This window comes from Denticeps clupeoides, chromosome 9 (genome assembly GCF_900700375.1).
Source record: "Denticeps clupeoides chromosome 9, fDenClu1.1, whole genome shotgun sequence".
In the NCBI taxonomy this organism is placed as follows: Eukaryota; Metazoa; Chordata; class Actinopteri; order Clupeiformes; family Denticipitidae; genus Denticeps; species Denticeps clupeoides.
Window position 1 is genome coordinate 12,781,858 of NC_041715.1, and position 17,665 is coordinate 12,799,522.

Below are 17,665 nucleotides of genomic sequence, written 5' to 3' on the forward strand. Positions count from 1 at the left end.
TCTCAGTCTTTCAGAGACCGTCGGGAACCGTGACAACATCAACAGCATTTATTTCTTATAAAGCCCAAAATCACAGTGTGTCTCAATAGGGTTTGATGGGTCCTACAGTTGACACCCCATCACACTTGACCCTTCTGCACACAAGGAAAAACTTCAACATGCCAAGTACGGACAAGGTCTACATCCTAGTGCTGCACATACAGCAGGCCTCAGGTCAGGCCGCTTGCATTGTCACTTGGCCAGTCTGCGCTCGTCCGGATGACCGGCACAACCAGTTCAACGTAACGTCTATACAAGTTTTGCTGGATGCATCATCACGTCACCTTTACTTTCATATTTTTGGCCAGGCGTGTGACATGGGCCAACACTGGGCCAAGCGTGTGACATAAAAAAGGGCCTGTGGCAGAGTTATTAGACACCTCTTTCATTCTACTGAAGATGTTTAAAGGTGCGGATTTTAAAGATTTTAGATTTTGCGGCCTGAAACAAAGGTGTACTTCATACAAAATATGGGGCTGCATTTTAAAATCAACATCTCACACCTGGGAGCGGAATAATAATAATAACCATCAAGAATAGAATGTATAGAAAATATTGTGAGTACGATGGCGTGTTTTTTTTTTACAACATCAATACATCCACATCATGGACATCATTTTTCTTTTTTTAAAGGTTGTAACTAACATTTTACACATTGCATCTTTAATAGAAATATCCACAGAATTTCCACAGAGCAGAGATGATTTTAAAGTGTTTTTTATTTTCATTCATAGTCCACATTCATCGCCCACTATTATTGATCCATTCTAGACCAATGACCAAGTGGCCAAAAGTGTTAGAACTGGAAACCCCATACATACCACAAAAGTCCTGAACTGATGTACAAAGAATCCTTGAACCACCAAGTTGACATTCTGAGTCAACCTAATAAAGCACATATTAACCTAATAAACCCAATAAAGGACTTTAGCTACCCACCACAACAAACAAAAAGCCAGAACAAGTACAGTGAATTATGACAACAAAATGTATGGTAGTAGATGGTGTGCATCGTTAAAATAGAGAAACATAATATACATAAAAAATAACATACAGAGAGACCAATAATTGAATAATTGTTTTACAGTGTTTAGAAAATATGTTTCATGTACAAAATAAAAAGACACTGGCCACTATTTAAACAAGTTAAAAAATGAGTGCCCATGGATTCAAACCACATGCTTTTGTATTTTTTTCAAGTTCTCTTTTTGAATGCATTTTAACATTTAAACAATTAAGTGACAATAGAAGTAGTAAAAACATATTTATTCTTCGTTTTCTATGGCACGTCTCACACTATGCACCTGAGTCACATTGCAGATGTTTTACCTGACAGCTCTTCCTGTGTTGCTGTATCTGCATCTCAGCACTGTGATGATGAGGGACGTGTAGCAGCAGCCAGAGCTAAGGAGAGCTCATCTGAAAAGTGAGAAAGTCAAGTGAGAAAAAAACTTGGTATATGGGAAATAAAAATGCCTTCTGCAATATTGAAATGTGCATTCAGACAGTTGTGGTATATTAAAAAATTAGTGGAAGTTCTAAGTTAAGTTTAAATGCTCACAGCACACTCACAGCACTTGCGATCTCGAAGGGGCTGATCTGTTCGTTGAGAATGTCAAACATGCCTGGACTCATAGGTGGCTCTGGAGAAGAACACTGCGGGGGAGTCTCATTTTGGCTGCACAAACACAGTCAGAACAATTGTCAAAGGCCAAAGAGGCAGGCAAATACAACAAAAGGGTTTAAGATATATTTAGTGCAATACTTACATTAGAGAGATTGGAATCAGAGTTGTTGCAAAATATGGAAATACTGTGAAGGAAAGTAACAAGGGAAACATCAAAAATGTTTGACCTGTCCTGGCATTCTATTTTTAATGTTTATTTGCATTGTTGAAGGTTGATGAAGGTTGATGAAATCAAAGTGGAAAGTTCTAGTTTTGCCTGAAGAGCTTAATCTGTATTCTGAATCATGCACTATACTTTTAGCAATAGGGTGCCAGCATTGACAACTGCTTTTCAATTCTAATCATGTGACATTTTTATATTTATTTGTATTATCATTTATTATCAAGATATAAAGTGGAGGGTTAATGGAATAATTGGAAGGAAATTCAAGCAAAAAGCAAGCAATCTCTCCTTGCCTTTGTTCTGTTGGCTGTTGTAATGTTTCCCAAAGGCCTCGTCCTTGGGCATGTCGGGGTAGAGGAACTTCAGTGGGCTCTCTGGCACAGTCCCATCAGCGATCACTTTATAGTCACGGATGATATCCGCAAACGGGAGTGCGCTAAGGCGATTTTTTGTGTAGGGTTCCACTGAGATGAATTTGGCCTCCCCTGGCAAGAAAAGGCACAAAGGAATAATAAATAAATGTTTAAAACACAAACATGCAAAAACACATGCACAAAAACCACTGTGAAAATGTCATCCACTCGCTTACTTTTAAAGTAATCTGAACAGAAGTGAAGTAAATCATCATACTGTATATCACACCCATAAAGTATATAAGACAATCACATACAAACTATACTATAGTACTGTGTGCTGTCATACCTTATTATGTGATGCCAGGGTGCGCCTACCCCACCAGGTGGCACCAGCTCACTGTTCTGCATTCTAATTACCCACATGTGCATATGTTTACGTGTTATTAGAATATGTACATAAGTTGTTGTTTGTGTATGAAATACAGATTGTACTTTAGTACTGTGTGTATAGTCCGTCCACCGTGGAGACCTTGCCTTGATAGTGTCCTTTTGTTCTTGTTCCTGCGATTGTGCCGCTTTGCTTTGTTCCTCAATTAATTACCTCAATTACCAGTCATGACACCAGAGGGGAACACCCCAAACTAGACATATGAGCCACGAATCTAACGTTAGCACTGATGCTCTAGTTGAAATGCTCACCGTTCTCAGGCTGCTCCACCCAAGTGAAGGTGATCCCTCCCAAGTGGCTCTCACTAAAGCGAAGCAGGAAGGTTCCGGACTCCTTCTCCCGCAGCAGAGCACGCTCCGTCTCCTTGCTCACAAAGCCCAATATGTATCTATGAAGACCAAATCCATTCCCAATTTTAATAATTTTAATCATTTGTACAATGTTTATCCACGAAACCACTTAAATCCAAAATATACTCTTATTTGAATATAGCATTATATTTGCATTCTGGTTATTATTGTGTATATATTTTGTTCCTTTGAACTGTATAGTGTCCTATAGAATCATGTGCACCTCATTCTAAGCATTTCAACAGGCATCAATTTGTCGACAAATAAAACAACATGAAACTGAATAACAGTGGCATGTGGGCAAAGCCACCTTTACATGTCTTGGGGTTACCACAACTTTAACACATCTTCTTGGCACTTCTAACATTCATGTGGAAATAATATACGCAAGAAAACAAAGAACTGTCCATTGTAAAACATACACATTAAAAGACTACAAATAGTGTCAACAAATTAAGGTCATACTGACAGGGCACCACTGAAAGATAAATTACACATTCAACATTTTTACAGCAAATGGCCATATAAAAGTAGCGGTGTGCATGAAAACAATATGTTGCAACTATGTTTGTAAAATCAGCACCAAGTTGTAAAGCAACAGTAAAAAAAAAAAATCAAAATGGAAAATCAATACAACTTTAAGTTGTGTAAAAGTGACCTAGGCTGTGGGGTGGAACAAGGTCATCTCACCCATCAATCCAGACAGGAAGTAGATGTTTCTTAATGAGTTCCAGGATGGAGTCCAACCATTGCCAGAAGCTGAACGGCTTCCCAGGAATGTTCTCCTTTGAATAATAAAAAAAAACACATTAGATATCTGCTTCACTATACACACAAACTGTTAAAAAAAAAAAAAACTGTCAGTGTGTTGGATTGACAGGCTTGCCTTGCAAAACTTGGACCAATATACTTGGCAGTCACCAAAAGAGGTTTGTTGACCTAGAATACAGTTAGTCGTTAATCCTGAAATATGGAATCTCCCCCACAGAACAACATGCCCATTTCACAAGAGTGTTGTTCTAATGAGCAAAAAAAAAGCTATTTGCAAAAAAATGAAAAAGGCATATATACATATTTTTAAAACTTTTTTTGATGATGTACTAAAACACGTGGCATGGTGTGTATGGATTGAGGAAGATGTGATTTTTCTTTTTTAAACATATCTACATGGTGGCAGTGGTGGCCTAGCGGTTAAGGAAGCAGCCCCGTAATCAGAAGGTTGCTGGTTTGAATGCCAATGAGCAAAGCACCATCCCCATACACTGCTCCCTGGGCGCCTGTCATGACTGCCCACTGCTCACCAAGAGTGATAGTTAAAAGGACACATTTCGTTGTGTCACCGTGTGCTTTGCTGCAGTGTATGACAATCACTTCACTTTCACTTACATTTCGAGAACATTTCTTTAAATTTGCGCTTGATAACAGAAGAATACACCATAATAATGCAAGAGCTGTTTACTGTGAAACCCTCAAAGTCTAAAAATCATAAACCACAAGATTTTAAAAGAACAAAATCACCACAATACCAATCAATGCAATATAAATTTATTGCACCACTTAACTATCAGTTCTCAGGGACGAGAGGCAGGAAGGAAAAAGGACCCAAATGCTCAACTCACAAACAGGGGATTTACTACATTACAGACACCTAAAATAAACACACAAAACGAAGTAAAATGCCAAAAACGTGGCACAGCAACGTTGAAATAGCAAACATGAAACTAGGTCTGGAGAACAGGGGACTGGAGTACCGGGAAAAAAAGGGATCATGGCAATAACAATGTTGTAGGTTTGCATCGTGAAATTTTGCAATTACACACTGTGGTGCGGCAGACAAAGCAGCTCACCCAGAAGTTTTTCTCCCAGCATGCTCAGCTGTTCCTTGTTGAGCCCTCGTCCTGCGAAGGTGGAGAACTGCCAGCTGAGCACCTCAGACAGCTGACTCCAGCTGGCCCGGGGTGGGCTGCTGAAGAAAGCTAGGTTCTGGGAACAGATACAGAATCTTATAGCTTTTTATTGAAATCCCACTCAGGGCAGTGGTGGCCTAGCGGGTGAGGTTGCCCGTTCGAATCCCGATCCGTAACTGAGGTGCCACTGAGCAAAGCACCGTCCCCACACCCTGCTACCCGGGCGCCTGTCATGGCTGCCCACTGCTCACCAAATGTGATGGTTAAAAGCAGGGGACGCATTTCGTTGTGTCACCATGTGCTGTGCTGCTCTGTTTCACAATCACTTCACTTTTTTAAAGGACAAGTTTCATGGCCAAATTAATGAATGTGACCCTGTGGGCCAGACTAAATGCTCTACTTTCTGTACTGTTTGGGAATACTAGATAAATTATGAGGCAATTTATATTTCAGCATTAATAAATTATGAAAGTAAATCTGAACTTTGAGTCAGTTTATGGTGACAGTTTATGTGTGGCAACCAATATTGGCAGGGTGGTAGTAGCCTAGTGGGTAACACACTCGCCTATGAACCAGAAGACCCGGGTTCAAATCCCACTTACTACCACTGTGTCCCTGAGCAAGACACTTAACCCTAAGTTGCTCCAGGGAGACTGTCCCTGTAAATACTGATTGTAAGTCGCTCTGGATAAGGGCGTCTGATAAATGCCATAAATGTAAATGTAAATGTAAAGAATGCCTATATTGATACTCAACTCTGAGAGGGTTAGCCACGCGCCTTCTTGAGGACTTGGAAGTAAGGAGTGCATATTTATAGTTTTACATGTTTATAGACATTATGCATGTGTTTTTTCTGTAGATGCTCAGATTAGTAGAAATATCTCAGCTGGTTGTGTGGTAGAATAATAATAACTAAAATTATTATTATTTACATGCCACAGAAGCTGACTGATAAGGCCTTATTCCAAAATAATTTTCTGTTACATGTGAGGCAATTTCTATAAACATAGAGGAATGTCAAGAAACATTACAAGTAACAACTTATTTTGGCAACTTATTTTTTAGAAGAGCGGGATTTTGTACACGTGATGGCTACCTCTGGTGTGAAAAAATGGTCAAAATAAGCTCCATTCACATGCACTGTGCCTATTAAGTTCTACTCAGCGTCCAGATCTCCAATAAAGTGGTAGGACAACACTTTTGCTGGGGGTTCTGTGGGATTTGTTATGTAAGCTTGTGTTATTGAGCTGTGCATGAATGACCACCGTATTGCTGTCTCTTCTCCCTGACAGGACAACATCATGTTCTGTAGTTTAATAAACATTCAGTCTGTCCTTTTGTCAGATATTTGTAACATAATGTGTTTTAAGGCATAGTGCAAATATGGGTCCTACCTCTGGCTCATCGGTGAGCAGGTTGTACCACATGACAGAAGCCCAGCCGCCAGGCAGCTGGCTAACATTGGAGATGACAACCAGAGGCAGGGAGCAGGTCTAAAGATAGAGTAAATGTGAGAGATGATTCCTTCATGGACAGACAGGAAGAGGCTAAAGAGCAGAGTCAAGGCATCAGGGACTGACCGCGAGGCCAATGTTCATGCCTTGCATGCAGAACTGGGCTTCGAAGCTGAGGGAGTGAAGCTCTTCAGTTACTGTGAGGGGACCCTGAAATGAACAATGAAATTAAAATATTTTATACTGCAAAGAACATAGCAAGCAAATCTGCACAAAATGCCTGTAACAAATAGTCATTTACACACAGGGTCATTTGCATTGTGAGAAAACGAGCAATAGCGCCCCCTGAGGTCAACCTGCCTCCTCACCTTCCTCATTTCCCTCAACACACACTTTTATGACATTTTGCAGATGCCCTTAACCAAAGCAAGTTACAGAATTCCTTCATTAAGAATAACTTCTGCTACTCGTCGACTAGGAATCAGGCTATGAATACCGTGAGTCAAAGTTTTTGATGGATTTTTTTGAAGAGTAAAAATAAAACTATGTTTGAACACAGTGATTTGGACATCTAGGGGAAGTTCATTCCACCACCTATGTGCCAAAACAGAGAAGAGTATATCTACATCTCGATCTGTACCTCAATCAGATTTTCCAACTCATGCTGTGATAGGATATCATTGACAGGATGTGCAAACGGGTGATAAAAAAATGCAATTGCTCACATGCAACAAATGTCCTGATTGGCAGTGAGGGCTACATTTTCCTGACTGAACATTAGCCCGATATGTGAGAGTGAAACGGGAGCATGAAACAAAAACATTTAAGCTCTTACTCTGCATAGATGTAAAATGACTGATTATTTTTATTTTATATGGGGATCAATTATTATAATTAATCGATTGATATGTTTATAATATTAACAGTACAACTCAGATTTTATGTGTCCAAGACAAGGTACCCACCTCATTGCCTTTTGTGCCACTCGGGTATTTCTTTTCTTTTAGTTGCTGCATGGACAGAAATGGCCACATCAGCATTTAATTATTTACTGTTGCTCACTGCTGCTGTATTTATTAGTGAAGCACTGTGAATGAAATGGTTTTACCAAATGCCTGAATTCCACTGACAGGCAGCCATTGGACGACTCTTCCACATCCATGACTTTGGTGTTATTGGTGAGAATAAAAAACTGTCTGTTCCTACAGTGGAATAAAAATCAGAGTGTGAGCGTGTTTCTGTTTTTGGCAAATGGACAATGTGATGACACTTTCCTTCTGATTGTCTTGGTTATGCTCCCTCCCCCACATAGCTAGCCTTTACCAACAACCGGAAGGCACAACTAAAGATCTCACAAGAGCTGGTACTCACACTCGTCCAGGTGGAAGGTCTCTGATCAGATAAAACAAGAAAACAGAAAAAAAAATCTGATTTCACTTTGGTTTTCAGTCAACTCATGTCAGACAGTTTCGGTTTTGACTCGATTCCTAAAGGTGCTTTTCAATTTCTTTAAATGAACAACTGGATGGGAATACTTTCCAGTCCAACTGCATTCATTTCCAATATTGCAGAAGGTGTATGACGTTTGGCAAATTTGCCCCATGCACAGCACTGGTAAATCAATGTAAAGCCCTTGATTTCTAATCAAGAATCTGAATATATTTGCCATTTTATCAGCATTTATTGATTATTGCACACCCATTATAGCCAAAACATGTATTACAGGGATGTTGACACTCACTTGTCAAAAGTTGTTTTCACCTTCAGTTGATAATCCACCTCAGGCAGTTTGACCAGCAATCTGGAGAATGAGGCATTTGTAGAATCCATCAAGCACAGGAGTAAATTATTATGCTGGGATGCTTAACAATAGAATGGGTTTTTGCTATATCTCCAAAATTCTCTCTTACCTGACCTTGGTGGTGAATTGCACTTGAGTCTTGATGATCAGCGGCTTTTGAGGGTGGGTCGGCATGCAGGGCTGTTTCTCCACCACAAAAGAACTACACATACACAGAAATAAAATTTCCATTAAAAAATACAGCCCTGAAGGCAAACTATTACCATCTGTATCTGTGTGATAGTCAGACAAAGCATATAGAATTAACCCCGCTAGCAAATCAGTTCACTGTCAATTCCAAATTACGACTGGAACTGCTCGAACTTAGATGGAATCTGTGCCACAAACGGTGCCTCACAGTTAGTCATTTACTACATTTTATCAACACAGTAACTAAAAGCTAATTAAAAGCTGTGACATACCACCGTTCAAATGTTTAGGGTAATTTATCAATACCTTTTTTTTTTTATGAAAAGTTTACTAAAAATCTTGAATAATAATTATCTACTTTCTGAAGTGTTTCAGAATACAAGAACATTTATGAAACCTTACATCTGTTTAATTTTGAAAGCAAGCCTGAAATTTTAGTCAGTTTATGGTGACAGAATGTGTAGAAAGAACAATGAAGAGAGAACAAAGAAGGGATTTCGAATGATCACTTAAGCTTTTAAAGTGACAGATTTGGGTTAATGAACACAGCCTTTCACTGATACCACTTTATAAAGCACTATATAAACTATGCACATATATCCGAATATCTGAAAAAGAGAGTATCACAGGCTATCTAGATAGAACCCAGCCACACAATATCCCATGACAGTTTTTAGATATTCAATCTGCTATAGTGACTATATTGCTGAATATGCCCCATATATCAAACAGTAGCCACAATCATTCTTTAACAGATGTAAGTTGATGGTCAGTTGAACACATTTATTTGGGTTCTGCTAATGTGATCATAATGCTAACCTGGTGATCTACATCATTTGACAATTCATAAATTATATTTTTAAAGACTATGGGCACCTTGGATAAGGCGGGAAAAAGCAGCGATCTATACCTTACGGAAAATTACTTGAAGAAAACATGGAAGCAAAAGAAAAAGAAAACATATTAAGGACCCACCTTTTTATTAGGTGATATATGAGGTATTTCACCTGCTCCTCCATTTGTGGTTTCTGGATGGGGATTGGGTCACTCTCATAGGTCACCTTCAGTATCAGCTCTCCCAGCTTGTCAAGCTGTCGCTTGATCTGAAACAGGCTTTGGGCTGTGAGCGTGAACCTGCAGTGGGGAACACGTGCATTTAAATCACAGTGCATGTTACTGGTATTTAAACCCAAGCTTCAATTCTGGGCTTCCCCTGATTGCCTCGGTTTCTTCGTACGCAAAGCATTTATATCCAATACCCCTCATCAATTACAAATACTTTGTATTTTTTTATTTGTGTGAAAGGAGGTATATTTATTTGATTTATTAATTGATTTAAATATTTTAAATCCTAAACCCAACATGAACCCATGGTCATCATGAATAGTCAATGAACAGTCAGTCAGTCAGAATTTTGTATATTTTGTGTAAACTTTATAAACTAGTCCTGCAAATGATTGCAATACTAACTCTTGTAGCTCATTAAAATACATGCGTTATATTTTTATTTTTGTTAGAACTATTGATTATTTTATTTGAAATTTCAAATAATAACATTTCGAGATTTTATTCATTTGTAGTTCCGTTGTTCCATATACTTTTTGTTTAATTAAATATTACAAAACATTGTTTGCAGTTAAAAATGTAGTGCTTATTAAGAATGTCTGAGTGGAAAGTAACTGTTTTTTTTTTTATATATGTTGTCATTGCCTCTCTAGTGTAATACCAGTTCTGTAGCTGGTCCAGGCCAGTCAGCACAGGGCCTCCAATACAGGCAATCTGCTGTCTGCGCTTCCAGTCCATCAGCTCCGGGTTCAACTGAGAGGTCACAAATGAATCAATCTCCTTGATGATATCCGTCATCTTGGAGAGGATCTCCTGCAAAAGCAAAAACTGCATTCAATTCTATATTCAAATATACTTATTCATCATGCCAATATGTGATGCAAGCTTGAACCAGTTGCTCCAGGGGGGACTGTCCCTGTAACTACTGATTGTAAGAAGCTCTGGATAAGGGCGTCTGGTATATGCTGTAAACGTTGATCAAATGTAGACAATTGTGCTGAGTTACTGAATGGGAAAACTGTGTCTGCAAATAAAATCCATCTTACAGCAAATAATTGAAGTGAACCTTAAATGACAATGAATTTCATGGATAAGAATAAAGTATTAAAAAGGGCCCATCTTGGGTCATCATGGAAACTGGGGGTAACTCCTCCCTTTCGCCAATATCTACTCTCTGTACTTCTTTCCAGAAATCCAACTATCTTTCTTTAAATCTCATAACAAAACACTCTCTTACAATTTGGATTTATTTCAGGACACTACCTTTGTCTCATTTGCGATGCTCCAAAAAAACAGCAATATCCCTCAGTCATATTTGTTCAGATATCTCCAGGCCCACAGTTTTGCCAAAGAACACTACTCATTCCCACACTTGTTGAACAGTTAGATTGAATATTAGATCGAGATCCATTTCACCAGGGCAATATTTCTTATACTATTGAGAAATACTATTCTCAATTATGGTAGACCCTCCTTGGCAAGGACGAGACATGCCTGGAAGAAGGACCTATGTGTCCAGCTCACAGACCAGGATTGGGAGTCCAGTTTAAATCGTCAGTAATGAAGTTTCATATTCAGGGAAATGAAGAAAGAAGCTGATCTTGCCTTCCTTTTAAAGTCCAGGTGGTTCAGCATTTCCTGAAGAGTGAGGACTTCCTGTTTCATGCACTGAGAGTTTTTCTCTGCTGGATCTGTACAGTTACAAACAACATTGTGTGAACCCACCACACCACTGATGTAAACACTCCTGATTTAAACCTCATTATGCTTTTTCATGGTTTGCTATATTGTTCAGATTTTGTGCCCATTAGCTGACATGGTAAATTACACGGCAGAGATATCAATACACCATTGCCCATAGTACAATTTTAACATTAGTCGGCTGAATTAATGAGTCTACCTCTGGACTGGAGGGTTTTGTAGCGGAAATCAAAGTCATCTTGAACATCTTCCAGGTACTTCACTGTCTGGTCCATCATCTGTTGGAGAGTAGAAGAACCATAGACAACAGGAATGAAGGTGTCATACCAAGGACGAAACACAAGTGCACAACATTTACAGCGTATCTGTACAGTATTCACAGCGCATACATTTTTCAACATTTTGTTATGTTACATCCTTTTTCCAAAATGGCATAAATGATTTTTTTTCCTCAGGAAGCATTGATGCACAGCCATTTTAAGATAGGAGAGAGATGTTCAGTCAGATTCGTTGTCCTGCTGAAAGATGAACCTTCGCCCAAGTCTGAGTTCAAGAGCGCTCTGGAGCAGGTTTTTATCCAGGATGTCTCTGTACATTGCTGCAATCATCTTTCCCTCTATCCTGTCTCCCAGTTCCTGCAGCTGATAAACATCCCCACTGGCCTGGTACTGGCCTGGACATGAGTGGTGCCTGGTTTCCTCCAAACTTGACGCCTGGCATTCACACCAAAGAGTTCAATCGTTGTCTCATCAGACCAGAGAATTTTGTTTCTCATGGCCTGAGAGTCCTTCGGGTGACTTTTGGCAAACTCCTTTTATTAAGGCATGGCTTCCATCTGGCCCTCTACATTACAGGCCTGATTGGTGGATTGCTGCAGAGATGCTTGAGATACTTGAAAAAGTGATGCGCCGTGAATACTTCCCAGAAGCACTGTATAATATGTATTAAATAAATTACGAAAACCAAAGCTACATAGGGGAGTAATTAGGTAATTAGTATGCAAATGAGGGCCGTGATCACTGTGATATTGTGCCACCTCTTTATTCTCCTGATGGAATACAGTTTTCAATAAACAATAGGAACTTGCCTGCACACTGCTCCGAATGATAGCTACTCTGTTGTCCATGTTCTTCTGCCGCTCAAAGGCTTCAGAGTTCTGCAAAGACTTTTCCAGAGGACCCTATTCCAAAATAAAATAGCACATGCAAGAAATTTGACTTGCGGTAGGAACTGTATGTTTTGTTTACAGTCTCTGGGGCAGTGGTGGCCTAGCGGTTAAGGAAGCAGCCCCGTAATCAGAAGGTTGCCGGTTCGAATCCCGATCTGTCAAGGTGCCACTGAGGTGCCACTGAGCAAAGCACCGTCCCCACACACTGCTCCCCGGGCGCCTGTCATGGCTGCCCACTGCTCACTCAGGGTGATGGGTTAAATGCAGAGGACAAATATCACTGTGTGCTGTGCTGCTGTGTATCACATGTGACAATCACTTCACTTTACTTTACTTACTTTACTAATAATAAAAACATGACTAATTATTCACATAGTGTGTGAAGTTAAAATTTAAGACTAAGGTGGTAGTAGCCTAGAAGGTAATACACTCATCTATGAGTGACCACAAAGTTACAGGTTCAAACCCCACTTATTACCATTGTGTCCCTGAGCAAGACACTTAACCCTGAGTGTCTCCAGGGGGGGACTGTCCCGGTAACTACTGATTGTAGGACGCACTGGTTAAGGGCATAGAATAAATGGATTAAATGTAAATGTGAAGCTTGTAATAATATTTAATATTCATGCACGTGTGGGAAAAAGGCTCATTTGAAAGTGATTGTCATTGTGAAACACTGCAGCCCAGCACATGGTGACACAACGAAATGTGTCCTCTGCTTTTAACCATCACCCTTGGTGAGCAGTGGGCAGCCATGACAGGCGCCCGGGGAGCAGTGTGTGGGGACAGTGCTTTGCTCAGTGGCAAGGACCAGGATTCGAACCAGTAACCTTCTGATTACGGGGTCGCTTCCTTATTTCAGTTTAAGCAAGAAACAAGAATGAGTTGCTACCTGTAGGCTGACATGCCCACCCTCAAGTGGTGTTAACAACGCTAGTTTATTTTAACGTGTTAAATATTTCAAGGCCCGTCTTATTTTTGACATCACTAAAAACACATTTTCATTAGATAAAAATGATAAATGATGATTAAAAGAAAATATGGGATATATACCTGTTCCTGCATGCTGGCAGTGGAGATAATCCTCCGCTCCTCTCTCAAACAGCTGGAGATAATAGTAGCCATGTGGAGGGTGTTGGTCTTGTACTTTAACTAAGAAAATAAACCAAAAAGTTTAATTTTTATTGAAAAGGGGCCCATGGATAAAAATGGGGAATTTAGTCTTTAAAGGTAATAAAAACCAGCAATGCTTAAGCAAAGAAAGAAGAAAATATTTTGAAAGTAAAAGATAAACTTACTTAAGGATTTATTATGTTATGATGTTGCATTTATATTCATTAATGAAAAGAATATTCTGATTTGTATATACATTTTATTCTATTAAGGGGAATTCAGTCCCTAACAATTTCTTAATAAAAAACACCCTATCCTGTCTGACACAAAGTGAAAGTAGGACGTAACAACTTGATACCCAGCTCTTATCTTTGAAGGAAAACATCTATCAGGCCTCTGAGACTGAGAGTTAACCCACGTCCCATCTTTCCACTGAGCCCCACATCCACACATCCACCCGCACCATCGGGCAGTTTCTGCAGCATCACCACAATCCTGCAAGCAGCCTGACATTTGAAATGCCACAGCCAACGCTAACACTAACCGAGGGAGAATACCCCTGACTAATGTTAATCAGGCTGCTATCAGGTCAGGTGAAACTATTACCATCTTCCCGCACCGCAGGGATTTTTGGGGTTGTTATGTTTTGACTTGAGACTTTCGTACAGTCACTCCTACGCACCGACCTGAACTGTGGTCAGGGTTCACTGGTTTACTTCAACTATATTTTGGGAGAAGAGTTTGCTTGGTGAGCATGTCATGTGAGAGCTGTTTGTCAGAGCCCTGTGTTTTGGTGCTACACTATAGCTTCCTGAACAAGACCGGAGATGGTGACCACAAACACCCCCCCATTCTACAGAAATGTGTTTCCACCAAACGCCAGTAAGGTGTTCACATATCGACAACCACTGCAAGTTCGGGCCCCCGAAGCACAAGAACAAGGAAACAGCATCTGAAATACGATCGCGAGGTTCTGAAACGTACACTGAGCAGGAACACAAGCGCTTGAGTACACTCAACCTTGCAATGAATGGAGGCTCTTGACTGAGGTTGCAACTAATATTATAAAAACAGTGTAAAGTATGCTGTAACAGTAAAGTCTGGAACAGGACTGAAAGGTGAGTATATAAATCGTTAAAAAGTGAGAAAACAAGCAGCCTCTTCTTCACCTTCCACTTCCCTAAAAACTGAACATGTCTGACGTTCTTAACCACTGGACCAAGAGTGCGCATCTAAGCGATGAATGTAATGAATCATTCTGAGGACAGAACTCACCTGCAGCTGCTGGTATATTCTCTTCAGGTTGTGCCGGTGGAGAAAGTTCTGCTCTTGAGAACACTGCCTCTCCAGCTGGATCAAGAAGTTGTTGAACAGAACCGCTGCCATCGACTCGTGGTTAGATGCCGTTTCCCTACAAACAGACGTGCACGCACGCACATTTAAATACAAAAATCATCCCAGCATCCCTGTAAGTGCCTGATGTAATTGCCATGGGGACCCCTAAAATACATTTATACATACCAGTCCTGACCCTCAATCCAGGTGGCCAGCACCTGCCGCACCTCCATGGGAAAATTGTCATCGTAGAAATAATCCACCTGCTCCAGGAACTTGATATCTAACTGCTGGATTTGTTTCCACTGGCTCATACTGTATGGTCATAACACCAAAAGTCCCGAATCAATGTTCAACAAAAAACTTCAATGAGCAACGATTAACATATCGTTGCTATTATCTACTGACGTAGATTAAGTAAAACAGTGTCGTGTGTTCAGTGTCCCTACCTGCCACATGAGTTCTTCCCAACTTCTGGCCCGTCTGTCACTCGCGCTCTCCTTCTACTGTACGAGCGGCCGCAACGTCACCGGGTTACGTCACCGTGCTGTGACGTCACAACGCCTCGTCCGACAGGCCAAAAAAAAAAAAAAGGAAAAGAAAAATTCCCTTGAAGAAGCAACCTGACCTTAAGATTAATTTAAATCTATTTTAATCAGTCACAGCTGAAATGCCCAGTTTTAAATATATATATATATATATATATATATATATGTTGGGATAAATATTTCAGTCGAAATCCGTATATTCACTCGCAATTGAAGTTATGAAACAGTTTCGTGGCCTCGTCGGACTCAAGGAAACGCATCGGACTTCAAGGAACACGGAAACTTTTCTTGCGAGGACAGTCCCCAGATCAAGAAGACGGAAGAATGATTTGCATATCTGCCTCTGCCTCTTTCCGGAAATATTGTGCCTTTGAGCAGGTGGATTTGTTCTTTTTCAAACGACATAGTAGTCAGCACAGTGCAATACATTCCATTACAAAGCGCTGAAATCCAAATAAATCGTGAACTGAATTACTGAAAACTTAATTCAATATTTATGAATTCTAAAATGTTTAAATTATTAAATCAAGTTTTTAAGCCATGATGTGGATGCTTAAATAAATATTTTACATTTACATTTACAGCATTTATCAGACGCCCTTATCCAGAGCAACTTACAATCAGTAGTTACAGGGACAGTCCCCCCCCTGGAGCAACCTAGGGTTAAGTGTCTTGCTCAGGGACACAATGGTAGTAAGTGGGATTTGAACCTGGATCTTCTGGTTTATAGACGATTGTGTTACCCACTAGGCTACTACCACCCATATTGTTTTTAATACAATGCTAAATGATCTCTTGAAAAGTAAACAGTTGCACAGCATTTTCATTCCACTGACAGGTAAAGTGTCCACCGTTGACCCCTTTACAATTGAACTTGGCAGTAAAGGAGATATATTAGGCAGCAAGAGAACAAACCGGCTGCAACCCATCATGGAAATGGACCCGAAGTCTGGTCAGAGTTCAAAGGAAGGTTGTTGCCTCAATACCAGTCACCCAGATGTCCTCCCTGTATGCTCTGTATGCAGACTCATTACTACTGATGAGTCCCGCCATTGTCGATGCATCCATAAACTTAATGATGGGAATCACGTTGAGATGCCAGCAGATCGGAAAAAAAACACGGGAATGATAATGGTTGTTTTGAAGCAGGGGAGTTCAAGGAGTTCAGCAAAGCATTCAGAAAACCACGTACGCTGTCTGGTCCAGCAAGTTTTAACAGCCCTGAGACACAAAGAAAACGCAGTGCTCCTTTGAAATGACATGAAATGATCAGCACATTTGCCAAAGAAGCACCAAAGCGGCAGGTCTAGGGTGCTGATTTGTGCCATTTTCCATTATTGTTCAGGTGAAAGTGGGCGAGGTTTGGCTAGAGAAATGTCCTGCTAGGATCAGTGGACCAACGTCATTTTGCCATCACACTCCCCAAGGCCATGTGCTGGGACTCCTATTCTGCACTATCTACACCACCTCCCTGGATTATATATCTGCTCTCATGGCTTCTCCTACCACTGGTATGCCATGGACACTGAGTTAGACCTGGTCATTTCTGCCAGACTGTGTCATCTCACTGTCATTTCACACAAAGATGATGGATCACCAGCTACGGTTAAACATCTATGAGCCAAGTACATTTCTGAAACAAGGGTGTGGTGTGACTCCACGTTGAATAAAGGAGCAGGACCCTTAGGTTTTTTCGTAGCTGACTATTTTATTTCTGGGACAACTGCCAAGAGCTTGGGCAATTCAAAATAATTTTTTATTGGCTCCCCTTTCAACATTTTCAGCATACCTGCCAGACCTATGGCCAGGTGTTAAAATAAATCTTTGCATAGTTATACTCATAAGGAGACTGCAATTGACAACATTGTTACACTCACTCCATCTGAATAGATAAGATAATTGATCAAACCCAATTGTGACACGTCACTCTTCCACTAATAGGCCTACACTGGTAGGCTGGTGGCCGCTAATGTTTTATATTTATTTTATTTATTTATACTGTTCTTTTTACAATGTACATTGTAACAAAGCACAACGTGGAGGACATCCTCCAGGTTTATGTTCCTGTTTATTATCTGTTATACTATCTGTTCTCTCTGCACACGAGTGAGTGTCTTCAGAAACACTCATCTAGTCACATAGCAGTAGCACCTTCTCTCTTACATTTACATTTACAGCATTTATCAGACGCCCTTATCCAGAGTGACTTACAATCAGTAGTTACAGGGACAGTCCCCCCCTGGAGCAACTCAGGGTTAAGTGTCTTGCTCAGGGACACAATGGTAGTAAGTTGGATTCGAACCCGGGTCTTCTGGTTCATAGGCGAGTGTGTTACCCACTA

At 40.3% G+C, this 17,665-nt stretch overlaps 1 protein-coding gene across 1 annotated transcript; it reads right to left on the reverse strand.

Annotated features, from left to right (window-relative positions):
* Positions 1-740: 740 nt before the first annotated feature.
* On the reverse strand, positions 741-15,295 carry stat4 (signal transducer and activator of transcription 4). Its single transcript, XM_028990564.1, has 24 exons — positions 15,226-15,295; positions 14,963-15,091; positions 14,717-14,852; positions 13,382-13,480; positions 12,248-12,340; positions 11,360-11,438; positions 11,065-11,150; positions 10,121-10,272; positions 9,370-9,528; positions 8,315-8,407; positions 8,146-8,205; positions 7,776-7,796; positions 7,513-7,606; positions 7,370-7,414; positions 6,531-6,614; positions 6,345-6,443; positions 4,891-5,026; positions 3,930-3,982; positions 3,734-3,828; positions 2,945-3,081; positions 2,183-2,374; positions 1,809-1,851; positions 1,612-1,717; positions 741-1,458 (listed from the first exon to the last, which is right to left on the reverse strand). Exons 2-24 carry the CDS (start codon positions 15,088-15,090, stop codon positions 1,444-1,446), a joined length of 2,205 nt encoding a protein of 734 aa, XP_028846397.1. The 5' UTR covers position 15,091; positions 15,226-15,295; the 3' UTR covers positions 741-1,443.
* Positions 15,296-17,665: the final 2,370 nt, after the last annotated feature.

Excerpts from the sequence above, each read along its gene's own strand:
- stat4 (XM_028990564.1), bottom strand. The coding sequence starts at position 15,090 with ATGAGCCAGTGGAAACAAATCCAGCAGTTAGATATCAAGTTCCTGGAG. Across the intron at positions 14,853-14,962 it reads TGGATTGAGGGTCAGGACTG|GGAAACGGCATCTAACCACG; the intron begins GTATGTATAAAT and ends GTCTGTTTGTAG. Across the intron at positions 1,718-1,808 it reads CTGATTCCAATCTCTCTAAT|CCAAAATGAGACTCCCCCGC; the intron begins GTAAGTATTGCA and ends GTGTTTGTGCAG.